The 13,478-nt window shown below is 37.1% G+C and overlaps 1 protein-coding gene across 1 annotated transcript; it reads left to right on the top strand.

Annotated features, from left to right (window-relative positions):
• The first annotated feature begins 2,870 nt into the window (after positions 1–2,870).
• On the top strand, positions 2,871–6,205 carry LOC121785979 (glucan endo-1,3-beta-glucosidase 6-like). The gene is made up of 5 exons (XM_042184474.1): positions 2,871–3,152; positions 3,895–3,964; positions 4,393–4,452; positions 4,633–4,903; positions 4,987–6,205. The coding sequence occupies exons 1-5, from the start codon at positions 3,117–3,119 to the stop codon at positions 6,092–6,094; spliced, it is 1,545 nt and encodes a 514-aa protein (XP_042040408.1). The 5' UTR covers positions 2,871–3,116; the 3' UTR covers positions 6,095–6,205.
• The last annotated feature ends 7,273 nt before the right edge of the window (positions 6,206–13,478 follow it).

Genomic DNA, 13,478 nt, shown 5'->3' with positions numbered 1-13,478 from the left:
TAATTAAAAAAAAATACATAGTGAAATAAAAAATACATAGTTCAAAGAGAATAATACAATGCAACAAAAAAAACAACAATTTAGTTTAGTAGGCCTTCATTTTCGACGATCGTTGTGCATGATATGAAGTGCAAATGAAATGAAGTGGAACGAGTCGGATATATAGAGTTGAAATTAAAAAAATATAAAAAGTCAAAAAAATAAAAAATGCTCTCGTCCGTCGAGGACCCACAATAGCGGACGAGCAGACGGACGAGACGACAGACGACCGAGAAATCCGACTGACGAGAGGTCGTCCGTCTGGCTCTTCCTTCGCGCGCTCGTCCGCCACAATACTGGATGTCCCGGACGGACGACCCGCTTGCCGGTCGGACGTCCGCCGGGACGTCCACTTTAAGCTAATTAATTAAATATATAAAATTGAATATCCATACAATAAGACAAATCAAGTTAAACGACATGATAAAACGAGTAAGCTAAAAGTTATGCAATTTACACCTCATACTTCATTGTCGTGGATATAATTGCAACGGTGGATGGGCGGCGTCCGTCCGTCCATGCCAGCGGCACGGAAGACGTCGTCCGCTGCTGGCACGGCACTGCTCGATGCATCGAGCACGTCCTTGCCAGCGAGCAGGTGATGTGTCGTGCTGCGATTGGGCAACAGCTATGACGTTGCATTTGAATATTTTTATTTTTTTTAAAAATTCGGATTTTAATTATAAAAACCGATTAAAAAAATATTTTCCCAATCTCCAAAAAATGGCCGTTTTTGCCAGTTTTTTTGTATTTTTTTATTTATTTTTATTTTTCCCCAAAATCATCTATAAATACACACATTCATCTTCCATTTTCCACGTCAAATCATCTCTCATTCATATTTTTCATACAACTTATCTACACCTTCATCTCTCACTCAAAACCTCAAATGGATTTCACCTATCTTATTGCGGAAGCGGAGCACAAAGAACAAGAATACTACTGACAACATCGTGCCGCTTATGATGCATATGTCGCAGCGGATACCCACGCCCCTCCTCCTCAACCAACTAGATCAACTCCCCACTACATCCATCGTGACCGGGAGGGAGCCCACGAAAGGCTTGTTGCTGACTATTTTGCCGACCCGCCGCGGTTTCCGGCGGATTACTTCTGGCGCCGTTTTCGCATGTCAAAGCACTTGTTTATGCGTATTGTCAACACGTTGTCCGCCCGTGTTGAATTCTTCCAAACAGGTCCAGATGCAGTCGGCCGGCAAAGTATCACGCCGTTGCAGAAGTGTACGCGTGCCATCCGACAACTCGCTACTGGGCAAACGGCCGACCTCTTCGATGAGTATTTGCATGTCGGTGAGTCCACTGGAATCCTTTGTCTTAAAAATTTTTGCGAGGGCGTTCGTACATCTTTTGGTGATGAATTCCTTCGGGCACCCACCACCGATGATTGCCAACGGTTGCTTCGTCTTCACGAATCAGTCCATGGCTTTCCCGGAATGCTTGGCAGAATTGACTGCATGCATTGGAGGTGGAAGAATTGCCCGACTGCTTGGAGGGGGCAACACTTAAGCAGCCACAAAGGCGGCGGCCCAACACTTATCCTTGAGGCGGTCGCCGGATCCAACAAAGACTTGAACGTGCTCTATTCTTCACCCATCTTCAATGATGTGTTGATGGTGTAGCATCGGCGACCGACTTCACCGTCAACGGAAATACATACCACATGGGTTACTATCTCGCCGATGGTATCTACCCAAGGTGGTCGACTTTCGTGAAGACGCTCAGCAACCTGCAAGACCCGAGACGGGTTTTTTTTGTGCAGCGTCACGAGTCCGCGCGGAAAGACGTCGAAAGAGCCTTTGGGGTCCTTCAAGCCCGATTCAACATTGTGAAGGCCCCGGCTCGGCTGTGGTACTTGAACAATATCGCCAACATCATGTACACGTGTATTATCTTACACAACATGATTATAGCCGACGAAGGACCGAGGGCGGCTAGCTTCTACGACGAGGATGAAGCCGGAAGCTTAAGCGCGAGGTCTCCCCCACGCCGAGCTGTGCATACGACGGTGGGTGAGAGGATCGAAACAAGGCACACAATGCGCAATATCCGAACTCACGTTGAGCTACAAGAAGACCTAATCAAACACATGTGGGCGAAATTCGGCAACGCGTAGTGGGTTTTTTTAATTTTATGAATTTAATTATGTAATTTTTAATTTTTAGTATTTTAATTATGTAATTTTTAATTTTTAGGATTTTAATTATGTAATTTTTATTTTTTAGGATTTTAATTATGTCTTTTTTATTTTATTTGTAATTTGTAATATTTTTTCGGTTTTTTAATGAATTTTAATGTTATGGAAATGTTTTTTACTTAAAATGAATTGTGCTCGTCCTTGCGGAATAGCACAACTGTGGGTGTTGTGCTCTTGCCTAAGAGCATGCAGGAATAGTGGCGTCGGGCCCACAACCGTGTTCGTTGGCAAGAGCACGGTTGTGGGTGCTCTTAGACTCTCGCGTTAGCTTTCCGACCGTTATAATTTCTTTGCGAAAAATTTTATTCCAAAAATGAAACGATGTTAAATTATAATTAACTAATCGATAAAATATTTTCCTCTAAACACTTATCCTTTAACTAAATAATAATAGTGACATCCTAATTCACTATAATCATAAAAAAAAAACTCTCTATATAATTTTCTATCTAAAATTTTGATAATTGGAGTTAATACAATAAAAAACGGATTAGCTGTTTATACGACAAAATTACGATGTTGATGTTAGAAAATTTTCGACATAAATTTTGTCTGATGAGATCTTTTAAAGAAACTAATGATCTGGAAAATAAAAATTCTACTTTATCGATTTCATATAAACTTTGACAGCAAAAGTTCCACTTCACAGTCTCTGGTCCCTATGCCCTCTCCCTCTCTCTTCTCTCTCCACCGCTGTCTCTGCTCCGCAACTTAAAATCAGCCATAGATAAGCAGTTTTCAACTTCCTCACCTGTTTTGAAATTTTCACTTCAAATTTTTAGTTTCAAGATCTAATTTTTATCTTAGTTACTCATTTTGTTCTCTTCAAACGAGAGCTCAAAGTAGAGATCTATCTACTGGATATGTTTCGCCTTCTGCTCTTCTTCTTTGTCATTTTGGTAATCTCTCTCTCCCTCTCTCTAGTTTCTTCAATAAAGGTTTAATCTTGAAGTGAAAGATGTTTCCTTTTCTTGAATTATTCTCACAAATTTTGAATGACCAAATTCATCACTTAAAGTTCGTATTTTTATCTCACTTTTTATGGGTGGTGTTTTAGTTGAGTTGATTTTAGGGGTAAATGTAGCTGGAAATAGCAATTGGGTTAACTCGGGCAAAGAAATGATACAGCTTTCTTTTTTGTATGTTGATAACAGCATTTACCCTTTTTTGGTAGAAGGAAGTGTAAGCTGAAGAACTGAGCTTTTTTTTTTGTTGAAATGTTCATATTAGGAATTGGATTTATGGCAGAGTATTCAGTTGTATTAATTGGGAAAAATTGGGACAAGCTTTAGCTTTAGACTCTAAAAAAGAAAGGAAAAGCTTTTGGTTTTATTGCACCTATGCTATTTAGAAATGCAAGAACAATTTAAGCTGTGGTGAAGGTAGTATGTTAGTGTTCATGCCATTTCTTAGTTGTGAAGTTCAAATCATTTGTGACATTTTTGAAGATTTCCATTTGAGATATTTGCAGAGAGTATATTTGTTTTGTTATGAATGAACTTGTGTGTAGCTGATAAGGCTAATTTTGTTTTCTAGTTTGTGGTAGTGATTCTAAAATTTCCATTTTTAGTTGCAAATTTGAGCTTTTAATTGGTGATGAATTCCAGAATCTGATGCTTGCTACTCTGATTCCTGTCTCAGCTGTTAGGGTTCGGGTCGAATGGTGCAAATACTCAAAGGATTTTGACTCCAGAATCTGCTGCTCATAGAGGTATAGCTTGCTTTTCTTTGCTGCCTATTGAGTTCTTTGTCTTTATGGAACTCCACGTAATCGAACTTGAATACTTGGCCTTGTGTTAAGATCATTGGGCACAAACCCGATTCTGTTTTTGATACTAGTTCTTGACGTTGTTCAGTTTCATGGCTAGCTTTAGTTATATCTGTAGGGAAAAGAAAAGCATTGTTTTGATTATGTTTCTCGTTGCTGTGGAACATGCTAGGTTAACTATATGTCTGTCTAAAGATTCTCGTGGTTTGTTGAGTTCAGCCCTGATTCACCTCCATTACATTCAACTCTTAATAAACTCGTTCAATCACCACATAAGCGAGACGACACTGCCCTTTTGTTTCATTGTTTCTATGGTTTTCAAGTCAATTGGGATGCATATAACTAAACACAATTGTCGCGTTTTTTTGCAGATGATGGGGATGTATCGTCTAAGCCAATCAAAATGAGTACTGTGAGGCACGACGTTGCAGGTATTTTTACGCTTGTTTCATATGTCATATGCATCTTTTGTGAATCTAGTTAGTTTCTTTTATGATCTGTTGGATGTTATGTATTACGAATTTACGACTACTCTCTTGAAAATCGAAATATGTATTGAAGCTCCATAGCGCGGTTTATATAGTGTGTTGATGTGTGTCGTTGTTGCTCAGTGGGAGGGATCGGTGCGAACTGGGGCTCACAAGCATCGCACCAGATAAAACCCGACTTAGTAGTGAGGATGCTAAGGGAGAACGGGATTCAAAAGGTAAAGCTCTTTGATTCTGATTACGACACACTACGAGCCTTGGGAAAGTCCGGGATTCAGGTCATGGTTGGCATTCCGAATGACATGCTTGCGAATTTAGCCAGTAGCTCGAAGGCTGCTCAGAAATTTGTAGCGGATAACGTCACCCATCATATCTCCAACAACGTCATGATCAGGTCAGTCGCTCTGTTCAACGTATTCGTTTCGTTTTTTTTCCCGAGAATGGCTATGGATTGATGACGAGTGGTGGTGGTAACAGGTATGTGGCCGTTGGGAACGAACCTTTCTTGGAGACGTACAACGGTTCCTTTCTCAAAACGACGTACCCGGCTCTAAAAAACATCCAAGACGCCCTCACGAAGGCTGGCCTCCACGACCAAGTGAAGATCACCTGCCCAAACAACGCTGATGTCTACTCGAGCGATAGTGGCTTGCCATCGGGAGGGGACTTCCGAGCCGATATCCGCGACTACATGGTGCAGATTGTGAAGCTGCTCAACGACAACGGAGCCCCATTCACCGTCAACATATACCCGTTCATAAGCCTCTACACGGAGCCCACGTTCCCCGTCGAATACGCCTTCTTCGACGGGGACGCGACGCCACTCACCGACCAGGGGATGACCTACACCAACATGTTCGACGCCAACCACGACACGCTCGTGTGGGCGCTGCAGAAGAACGGGTTCCCCAACATGCCTATCATACTCGGCGAGATCGGCTGGCCCACAGACGGCGACAGGAACGCCAACCTACAATACGCGCAACGATTCAACCAAGGCTTCATGACTCGTATGTCGGCCGGGAAAGGAACCCCGATGAGGTCCGGCCCGATTGACGCTTACCTCTTCAGCTTGATCGACGAGGACTTGAAGAGCATTCAGCCGGGAAACTTCGAGCGCCACTGGGGGATCCTCCGATACGACGGGCAGCCCAAGTACCCTCTCAACCTCGGGACCACAAACTCGGCCACTCTCATCCCGGTAAGAAACGTGAGCTACTTGGAGCCGAAATGGTGCATCATGAAGCCGAATGCGAGGCTCGACGATCCTAAGGTCGCGGGGAGTGTGAGCTACGCGTGCAGCCTAGGCGACTGCACGTGCCTCGGATACCAGACGTCGTGCGGGAGCTTGGATGCGCGGGCGAATATATCGCACGCCTTCAACAGCTATTACCAGATAAACAATCAGATGGATGAGGCTTGCGACTTCAACGGGTTGGCGACGGTGACGAGGGCCGATCCCTCGATCGGAAACTGCAGGTTTAATGTGATGATCAAGCCATACTATGCTGGTGCAGCTACACTTGCAGGATCTTTCATCAAAACAGTGTTGGTTGTGACCCTTGTTTTCTTGAATGGTTTGTGAGTTTTGAGCAAGAATTTGTCTTCATTTTATTTTTTGGTTAATGTAGAGGAAAACTGGAATTATTCTGGCATTCATTCAATTATCAAATCATGTCCTTCAACTATTTCTTCATTTTAGCTTGATCATATTCACTTTATTTATTTTCTTTATTTTATTTGTGGAAGTAAAGAATATAAATTTAGCGATTCCAACATATTTGTCATGTGTGGCCAATCAATCAATCACAATCGCAGTAACTCTTTGTTTTACCCTCTTTCAATAATTATGATTGATTGAATATATTACAAATATGTCCGAGCCAATTTTCAGGAGTAAAAGAACTGCACCAAAAATGCATCTTTAACTATTAATTTCAAAACTTACATTAAAAGATTAACTAAAAGTTTTAAATTTGTGGGCCATGGGAGGTGAAATAGTCGCTATCTCGTTAAATAATTCATATTTTCAAAAGTCCACGGTTCGAAAATAAATTTAGGATTATCTACTTTTAATGGAAATGACTAAGGCACACTAGCCTGTGAATAGTGGAAAAGCATGAAGAACCCATTAAAATGTGGTGATCATTTTAAATTACCAACATATAATTGTGGTATCGCCGCCCCAAACCAACAAAGTATTTCAATTATTGTATATGCATGGGGCCTTTGGATTGTGGTGGAAACACCATAGAATATATAGATGTCAAAGACATCATAGGATTTGAGATTAGAATAGATATTAAAATAATTTTTAATTTGACTATTGAAACTTTTATATTGAACTTTTTTTTTAATTTTACACGATTTTTGTATTTGGACATAAATGTATTTATTTGCATATTTCTATCTATGTTAATACTTTCTATTTGATGTATAATCATCGGCTAACAACTTTTTCATAGCATGTAAAAACACGCCAAACTTGCTAGACACTGACAAATTTAACGAAATTTTCATAATTACGCTAATAAAAATTAAACTATGCAAAATAATAGACTATGTAGACTTAGACCATTTCTAGTGATATAGTAAAACCTAATATAGAGTAGACAATTATCTTCGATCGTACTCCAATATTATCATTTTTATTTTTGAGTAAAATATGCATACCTTTAGGTTTACACTAAAACAAATTCAAATTACTTTTTCAAATTTTGGATGTGTGTCCAACTTCTCCAAACTCACATCTATTAATAGACTAGAGATGTCGACATAAATAGCTTAACAATAAATTAAAGACAAAAATCTTGGCCATATGAAAGGGCAAAACTCTCTTTCTATCTCATAGTTTTTGCCGTTATCTCATTCATATTTCTACTAGTTTATTCTTTACTTCTTTACTTCTATACTTTTATTTTACTTGAATCAATTAGTGCATTCATCTCGATCTTATGAATATCCACGTGTCTCTCAGTTCTACAACGACAACTTCACAATGATCATTTACTCCTTATGAATATCATGATTGAGCACCTAATATCGGAATGGTGTCAAAACTAGAAAAACATTTATATCATGATTCAAGCTTATTAATGAAATTTTACAATGATACTCATGAGCCGACAATGAAATCAGGTATAGTCTTTAAAAGGTACTTTTACATTCCACGCTCCGCAATTCCTACTAGCACTCCATTGCGGAAGTCCCGATAGTCAAATAATTAACATTAATTAATCCAATGTAAATCTACAAGCGCGGCAATAATTAACATTAATTAATCCAATGTAAATCTATAGCGCGTCAACTGCGCGTAAATTGATAGATTAATCCAATGGTAGTACGTGTGCGATCGAATAGCGTTGCCCAAAATCGTGCGGCTACGATGATAAGCCCCAATTTCATTCTTTCCAATCTAAACCGCCCTTTCCTTCACCACAATCGACGCTCATCCTCTCCTTCCCCCTTCCTTTAAATTCACTCATTTTCGCCTCTGCAAAACACACACACACACACACACGCAGCAAAATGTCTTCGATTGGGGCGAGCTACGCATCGTTGCACGTGCAGCAGAAGCGGCAGAAGGAGAGGTTAGCGAGGAAAATGGAGCAAGGTGGGGAGAGATTGAGTGTGGAAAAGCATGTGTTGGGAGAGGCATCAGATCGGAAGGCTGCTGCTCAAATTTGCAGCGCTAAGGGCAAAATTCACCCTGCGCCCTCCTTGATTTGATTTGATTTGGATTTTGAAAGTAAGTGGAATTGAGTTTGTGCTGAACGAAACCATCCACGATTAGCGTTAATCTTTTTCATTAGTGTCTAGTTATGTTATGCTTCTCCTCATATTGTAATTGTAATTGTAATTCCAGCCAATGTTGAAGGGAAATTGCTGTATTACTATTTCTTTTTCTTTTTCTTTTTGGGTTTAATTTGAAGTAGGTGTCGAATTGATTTTGAATGTGCGCCGATGAAGAATGCATGAAGAATGCATGAAGAACTCAAATAAGCTAACTACTTAAATTTTACTAAGATTTAAGAAGTGTTTAAGACGGCGTCCGTCCGTGCCAGCGGCACGGCACCGCTGTTCGTCGCTGTGCACTTGTCGCTGGCGCGGCGCTGCTCGATACATCGAGCACGTCCGTACCAGCAAGCAGCGTACGTGGCAGCCTCCCATTGGCCAACTGCTATGAACAACTCAAATAAGCTATCTACTTAAATTTTACTAAGATTTAAGAAGTGTTTAAGACGGCGTCTGTCCGTCCGTGCCAGCGGCACGACACCGCTGTGCTCTTGCCGTTGGTGCGGCGCTGCTCGATGCATCGAGCACTTCCGTGGCAGCGAGCAGCGTACGTGGCAGCCTCCTATTGGCCAACGGCATAGCCGTTGGCAATTTAATTTTTATTTTTTAAAAAAATCATATTTTAATTAAAAAATTCGATAAAAAAAATATTTTTCCACTTCCCAAAAAATTATATCCGTTTTTTAACCACTTTTAATTTATTTTTCAATTTTTTTTCTCCAAAAATACACCTTTTCATTTATAAATACCCCCACTTACACACTAAAAAATTCATACCACACTACACAATTCTCAATTGGGGTAGAGCAGGATGAATAGTCATCCATGAGGGTAATTTTTAATTTTTAGGTGTTTAATTATGTAATTTTTAATTTTTAGGATTTTAATTATGTAAATTTTAATTTTTAGTATTTTAATTATGTAATTTTTAATTTTTTTGTAATTTGTAATATTATTTCGGGTATGTTTAATGCATTTTAATTTTGTGGAAATATTTTTATTTAAATTGAATAATATAATGGTGGACCCTTGAGCTTGTCCTTGCGAGCACGGATGTGGGTGTTGTGCTCTTGCCTAAGAGCAGAGAATAAAAGTGGGACCGGGCACACATCCGTGCTCGTTGAAAAGAGCACATATGTGGATGTTCTAATTATTTTCCAATAATTTTTTAATGCCTATAGACTATAGTGGAATATTGCTATACATTTATTTAAAATAAAATACTCTTTATTTGCCAAAAAAAATGTTATACTAGTGCGTGTTAAAGGACAAATTACAAAATATGATGATTTTTTGTTAAATTCCAGTCCATTATGCAATGTTAAAAATCGACCGTAAAAATTATGAATTTCATTATTTTTTTCAATAATGCATCCTAAGGAATTATAAAGTTAAATTCTCCATTATTATTATTGTTGTCTGATATTGAGAGATTGGTATACCGATAATTATGTGAGCAACACTCGATTCTTAATTGGGCCAGCTAGTTAATTTAGCCCAAGTATTTTAAAGGCCCAATTATTGGACTGAAGTTTGAATCCAACAATGAGTATAGGAATAACAGTAATGAAAAAATCTTTGTAGATCTTAAGCCCGGACGGATCTAACTATTGCACAAAATGTTTCCAAAGATAAAAGTTAGATTTTATTGATTTATATCTTTGTTTATTTTTTCATGTAAGATTGAATAAGATATATTATTAATAATATGGGTATAGTTTCCAGATATAGAACATAAGTTGATTGGTAACAAGTCAAATCTTAATATGGATATATATCAATAATTAATAGTCAATGAAATCACCACATCAACCTTAGGCTTAAAAGTTAAAATCATGCTAGCTCAGTCCCAAACCTTCACATAAAAATAGGGTTATATATATATCTGATCCAAACACATCAAATCATAATTGAAGAGTTTAAGATTGAAACAGAATTTCTCTACTACGAAGGTATACCGGTAAAATCCAACGCATTCTTCATAAAAGCATCAAGAAGTATCTGAAAGACAACGAGGCGCAACTCAGTTTGTAAGACATTTCACTTCTAACCAATAGGTGAGTGGTTCGAGTCATCACATGGGAAGATGGAAAACCATTACTGATCCTCTTTAAAAAGAGGGAAAAAAAATCAAATTAAATAGTTTTTGAAAGCCCAACGTTTGATCGGAAAACATGCGGATTGCCTCCGCTTCAACATCAATGTGATAAAGACCAAAACTTAAGTCAAGTCCAACATTTGATTCGAAAATAAGGCAAAGGTCCTCCGAATCAACGTGATAAAGCTCAAAGTTCAAGTGAAAGTGTTACGAACTCAATGTCCCACATCCGCCATAAAAGCAACCTCTTAATCAACCGGACTCAATGCCCAAAACTAAAGTCAAGCCCTAACAATCCTAAAGTGTTTGAAATAACATACTAATGTTCCTTTCTAATTATATACTTGGAACATAATTTAGGTCGAACCAACTAAATAGTACTACTTACTTCATAATTTATTTGTCGTAATCAGCTTTTGGTCTCACTTACTTTGAATACATGACCATCATTTTGAACCAAGAACAAAAGTTGGGCCTCCACTCATTAACATAATTAAAAGTTTTAATTTGTGTTCCGAAAATACAAAAATGAGAACAAATTAAATTAAAGCTAATTAAACTGTATAACCATTTTAACTGGCCCTTTTACAAAGTAATTATTGACTCCTAATTTGGTAATTTAATTGCTAAATTTATTACTCCATCCATTCCACAGTAGTAGAGTCATTTCATTTTGTGCACTCGTTTTGAAAAAATAAATATAAATAGTTTGGAAAAAAGGAAAGTAAGAAAGAGATTACTATAGATAAGACTCTTCTCTACATTTTTCTTTCTTTTACTTTACTCTCTCTCCACCTTAACTACTATTTATTATCATTTTTCAAAAACGAGTGCAGAAAATGAAATGACTCTACTACTGTGGAACAGAGGGAGTAATCTCCAACTAAGACTTATAATTAATTTACTTGGAGAAAGTGAATAAATCTAAGTTCAAAATTAACACAATCATGTCACAAACATTTACACAAAAATAAGCCATCACAGAGAACAATGCCATATGATTTATATTCCACACCACAACTACACTCTCTAGCTCCATCTTGATCTTATAAAAATGTTATGTGGTGATGAACTCATTCTTGATATGTTTATAATAAAAAGATTAGCATAAAGATTTTAAAACTAGAATGAATAAGCCAGCAATAACGACTATTCAATTAGTGATGACAACATTCTCTAATTAGGGCTAAAATTTTGGCATATAAAAACCGCACAACACTAGCTAGTGGTTAGTGGTTACCAAATAGTTGATAAAACAATTAAGCAGCTGACAGCCTAATTCCCATATTAATCACCAAAACCACCCATAACCACAATATACTTGAAGATAATAATGCCTTTAAAGATGACCATTTAACATGCTCTCTCCACTTTTAATCAAACCACACTACTTAATTACTTAGTGATTTTCTTCCTCAGAAAGCATCCAACATATCTTTCCCTCCCTATAATTTCATCCTAGCCTTGAAGTTTCTAAGCACACCAACTTCTTCCATTGCTTCCATAGATAGATTTAATTATTTGAGCTCATTAATTTTGTTGTAGAATGTCTTCAACGGGAGCTAGCTACACGCACCTCTATGTGCAACAAAAGAAGGCGCAAAAGGAGAGAACGAAGAGAATGGAGGAGGAGAGAGGGAAGAATGGGGTTTCGAACAATGTTGATGAAGGGAAGAGTGATCGGAGCAACACTAGGGTTTACCCCGGGAATTTCGTCTCACCTCATTTTAATGGAGCTTGATCATCATCATATGATGTGTAAATTATATGATGTTCTTGAAATATTTTTTGTTAATGTTTTTAGTTTACGTTTGAAGTTCTCACCTTTTTCCTCTTGTAATAAATAATGGATTAGTGAGTTTCTTGTTACATGTGTTTTCTCGTTTTCTCAATTTCATGTTTCAGTTATATTCGATTTCTATCTGAATAATATTCATAATTACAAGTTGACAATTTCTATATTAATCAATTAACGAGCTATTTTATACTCGAAGCGTTGCCAAAAGGAAGTGCGTTGCATGTGTGACACTAATTATTTATATATTTTCAGTAACTTTGATCTTAAAAATAGAATAATTTAAGTTGCGTGTTAATGGATGTCCAAATTAGGCATTTAAAATTTTTAATATATATATCACGGTTATCACTTAGTTATGTGTCACCTCGTGAGGGAAAAACCTTAATTAGAATATTACTTACATTGGCCGACCATAATCTTTTTCGTTGTTATAGTTGGATAAAAATTTTCACTTGAAGATTTAATAATAATAACTTCATACTTGTGAAACCACACAATGAGTTGAGGGCCATGTTTTAATTGTTAAAAGTTTCATAGAGAAAAGGGACAAGTTGGCAAACAATAATTAATTATAATTAAAACAAACTAAAATGGCCTCGGGCAGACAATAATATAATACATTACATGCAGCTATTTTAGAAAAAAAAATATATACTCTCTTATGTCCATAAAAAAATAGTCTAATTTTTGCCATTTTATAGTAATCGTGAATAACAGTCTCATTTTAAAAATGAAATTTTTTTCTCATGTTTTTCTCATATTTTTCCCGTTCTCTCTTTTACTTTTTATCCTTTCTTTTATATTTTATCCACTTTCTATAAATGTGACTATTTTCTTTTTTAGACAGAAGGAGTATACATTACTATCTTGTATTGTTGGCAATAGTTAATTTGTATGCATATTTTTGTATAGCAGCATGCATAAATTTGTTTGTAAATATGCTAGTTTCATATTTAGACTATGTATATTTTGCTCAAAAATAAATTTGTGTTCAAGTGGTTTCTATTTATGCAAAGTGATTTCTATTTCAATTTGCAAAGTGGTTTCTTTTTATGCATGTTTTTACTTGAAAATATGCTAGTTTTTGTTTGAAAATATGCACATTTTATGAAAATACATGATTACAAATATCTTAATATCTGATTTTTAACACAAATATGGAGTACATATAATTAGGAATATCAATTGGGCTAATTCATCAAGTTTCAGGTCATATCTACTTAGGTTGCAGGCTAATTGAGTTAAAATTTTATCAATTTGTATCCTTGGATTTTGGGC

Source organism: Salvia splendens, chromosome 22 (genome assembly GCF_004379255.2).
Source record: "Salvia splendens isolate huo1 chromosome 22, SspV2, whole genome shotgun sequence".
NCBI classification, from domain to species: domain Eukaryota; kingdom Viridiplantae; phylum Streptophyta; class Magnoliopsida; order Lamiales; family Lamiaceae; genus Salvia; species Salvia splendens.
The sequence above is the reverse complement of the archived record's forward strand: the minus strand, read 5'-3'. Positions and strand labels throughout refer to the sequence as shown.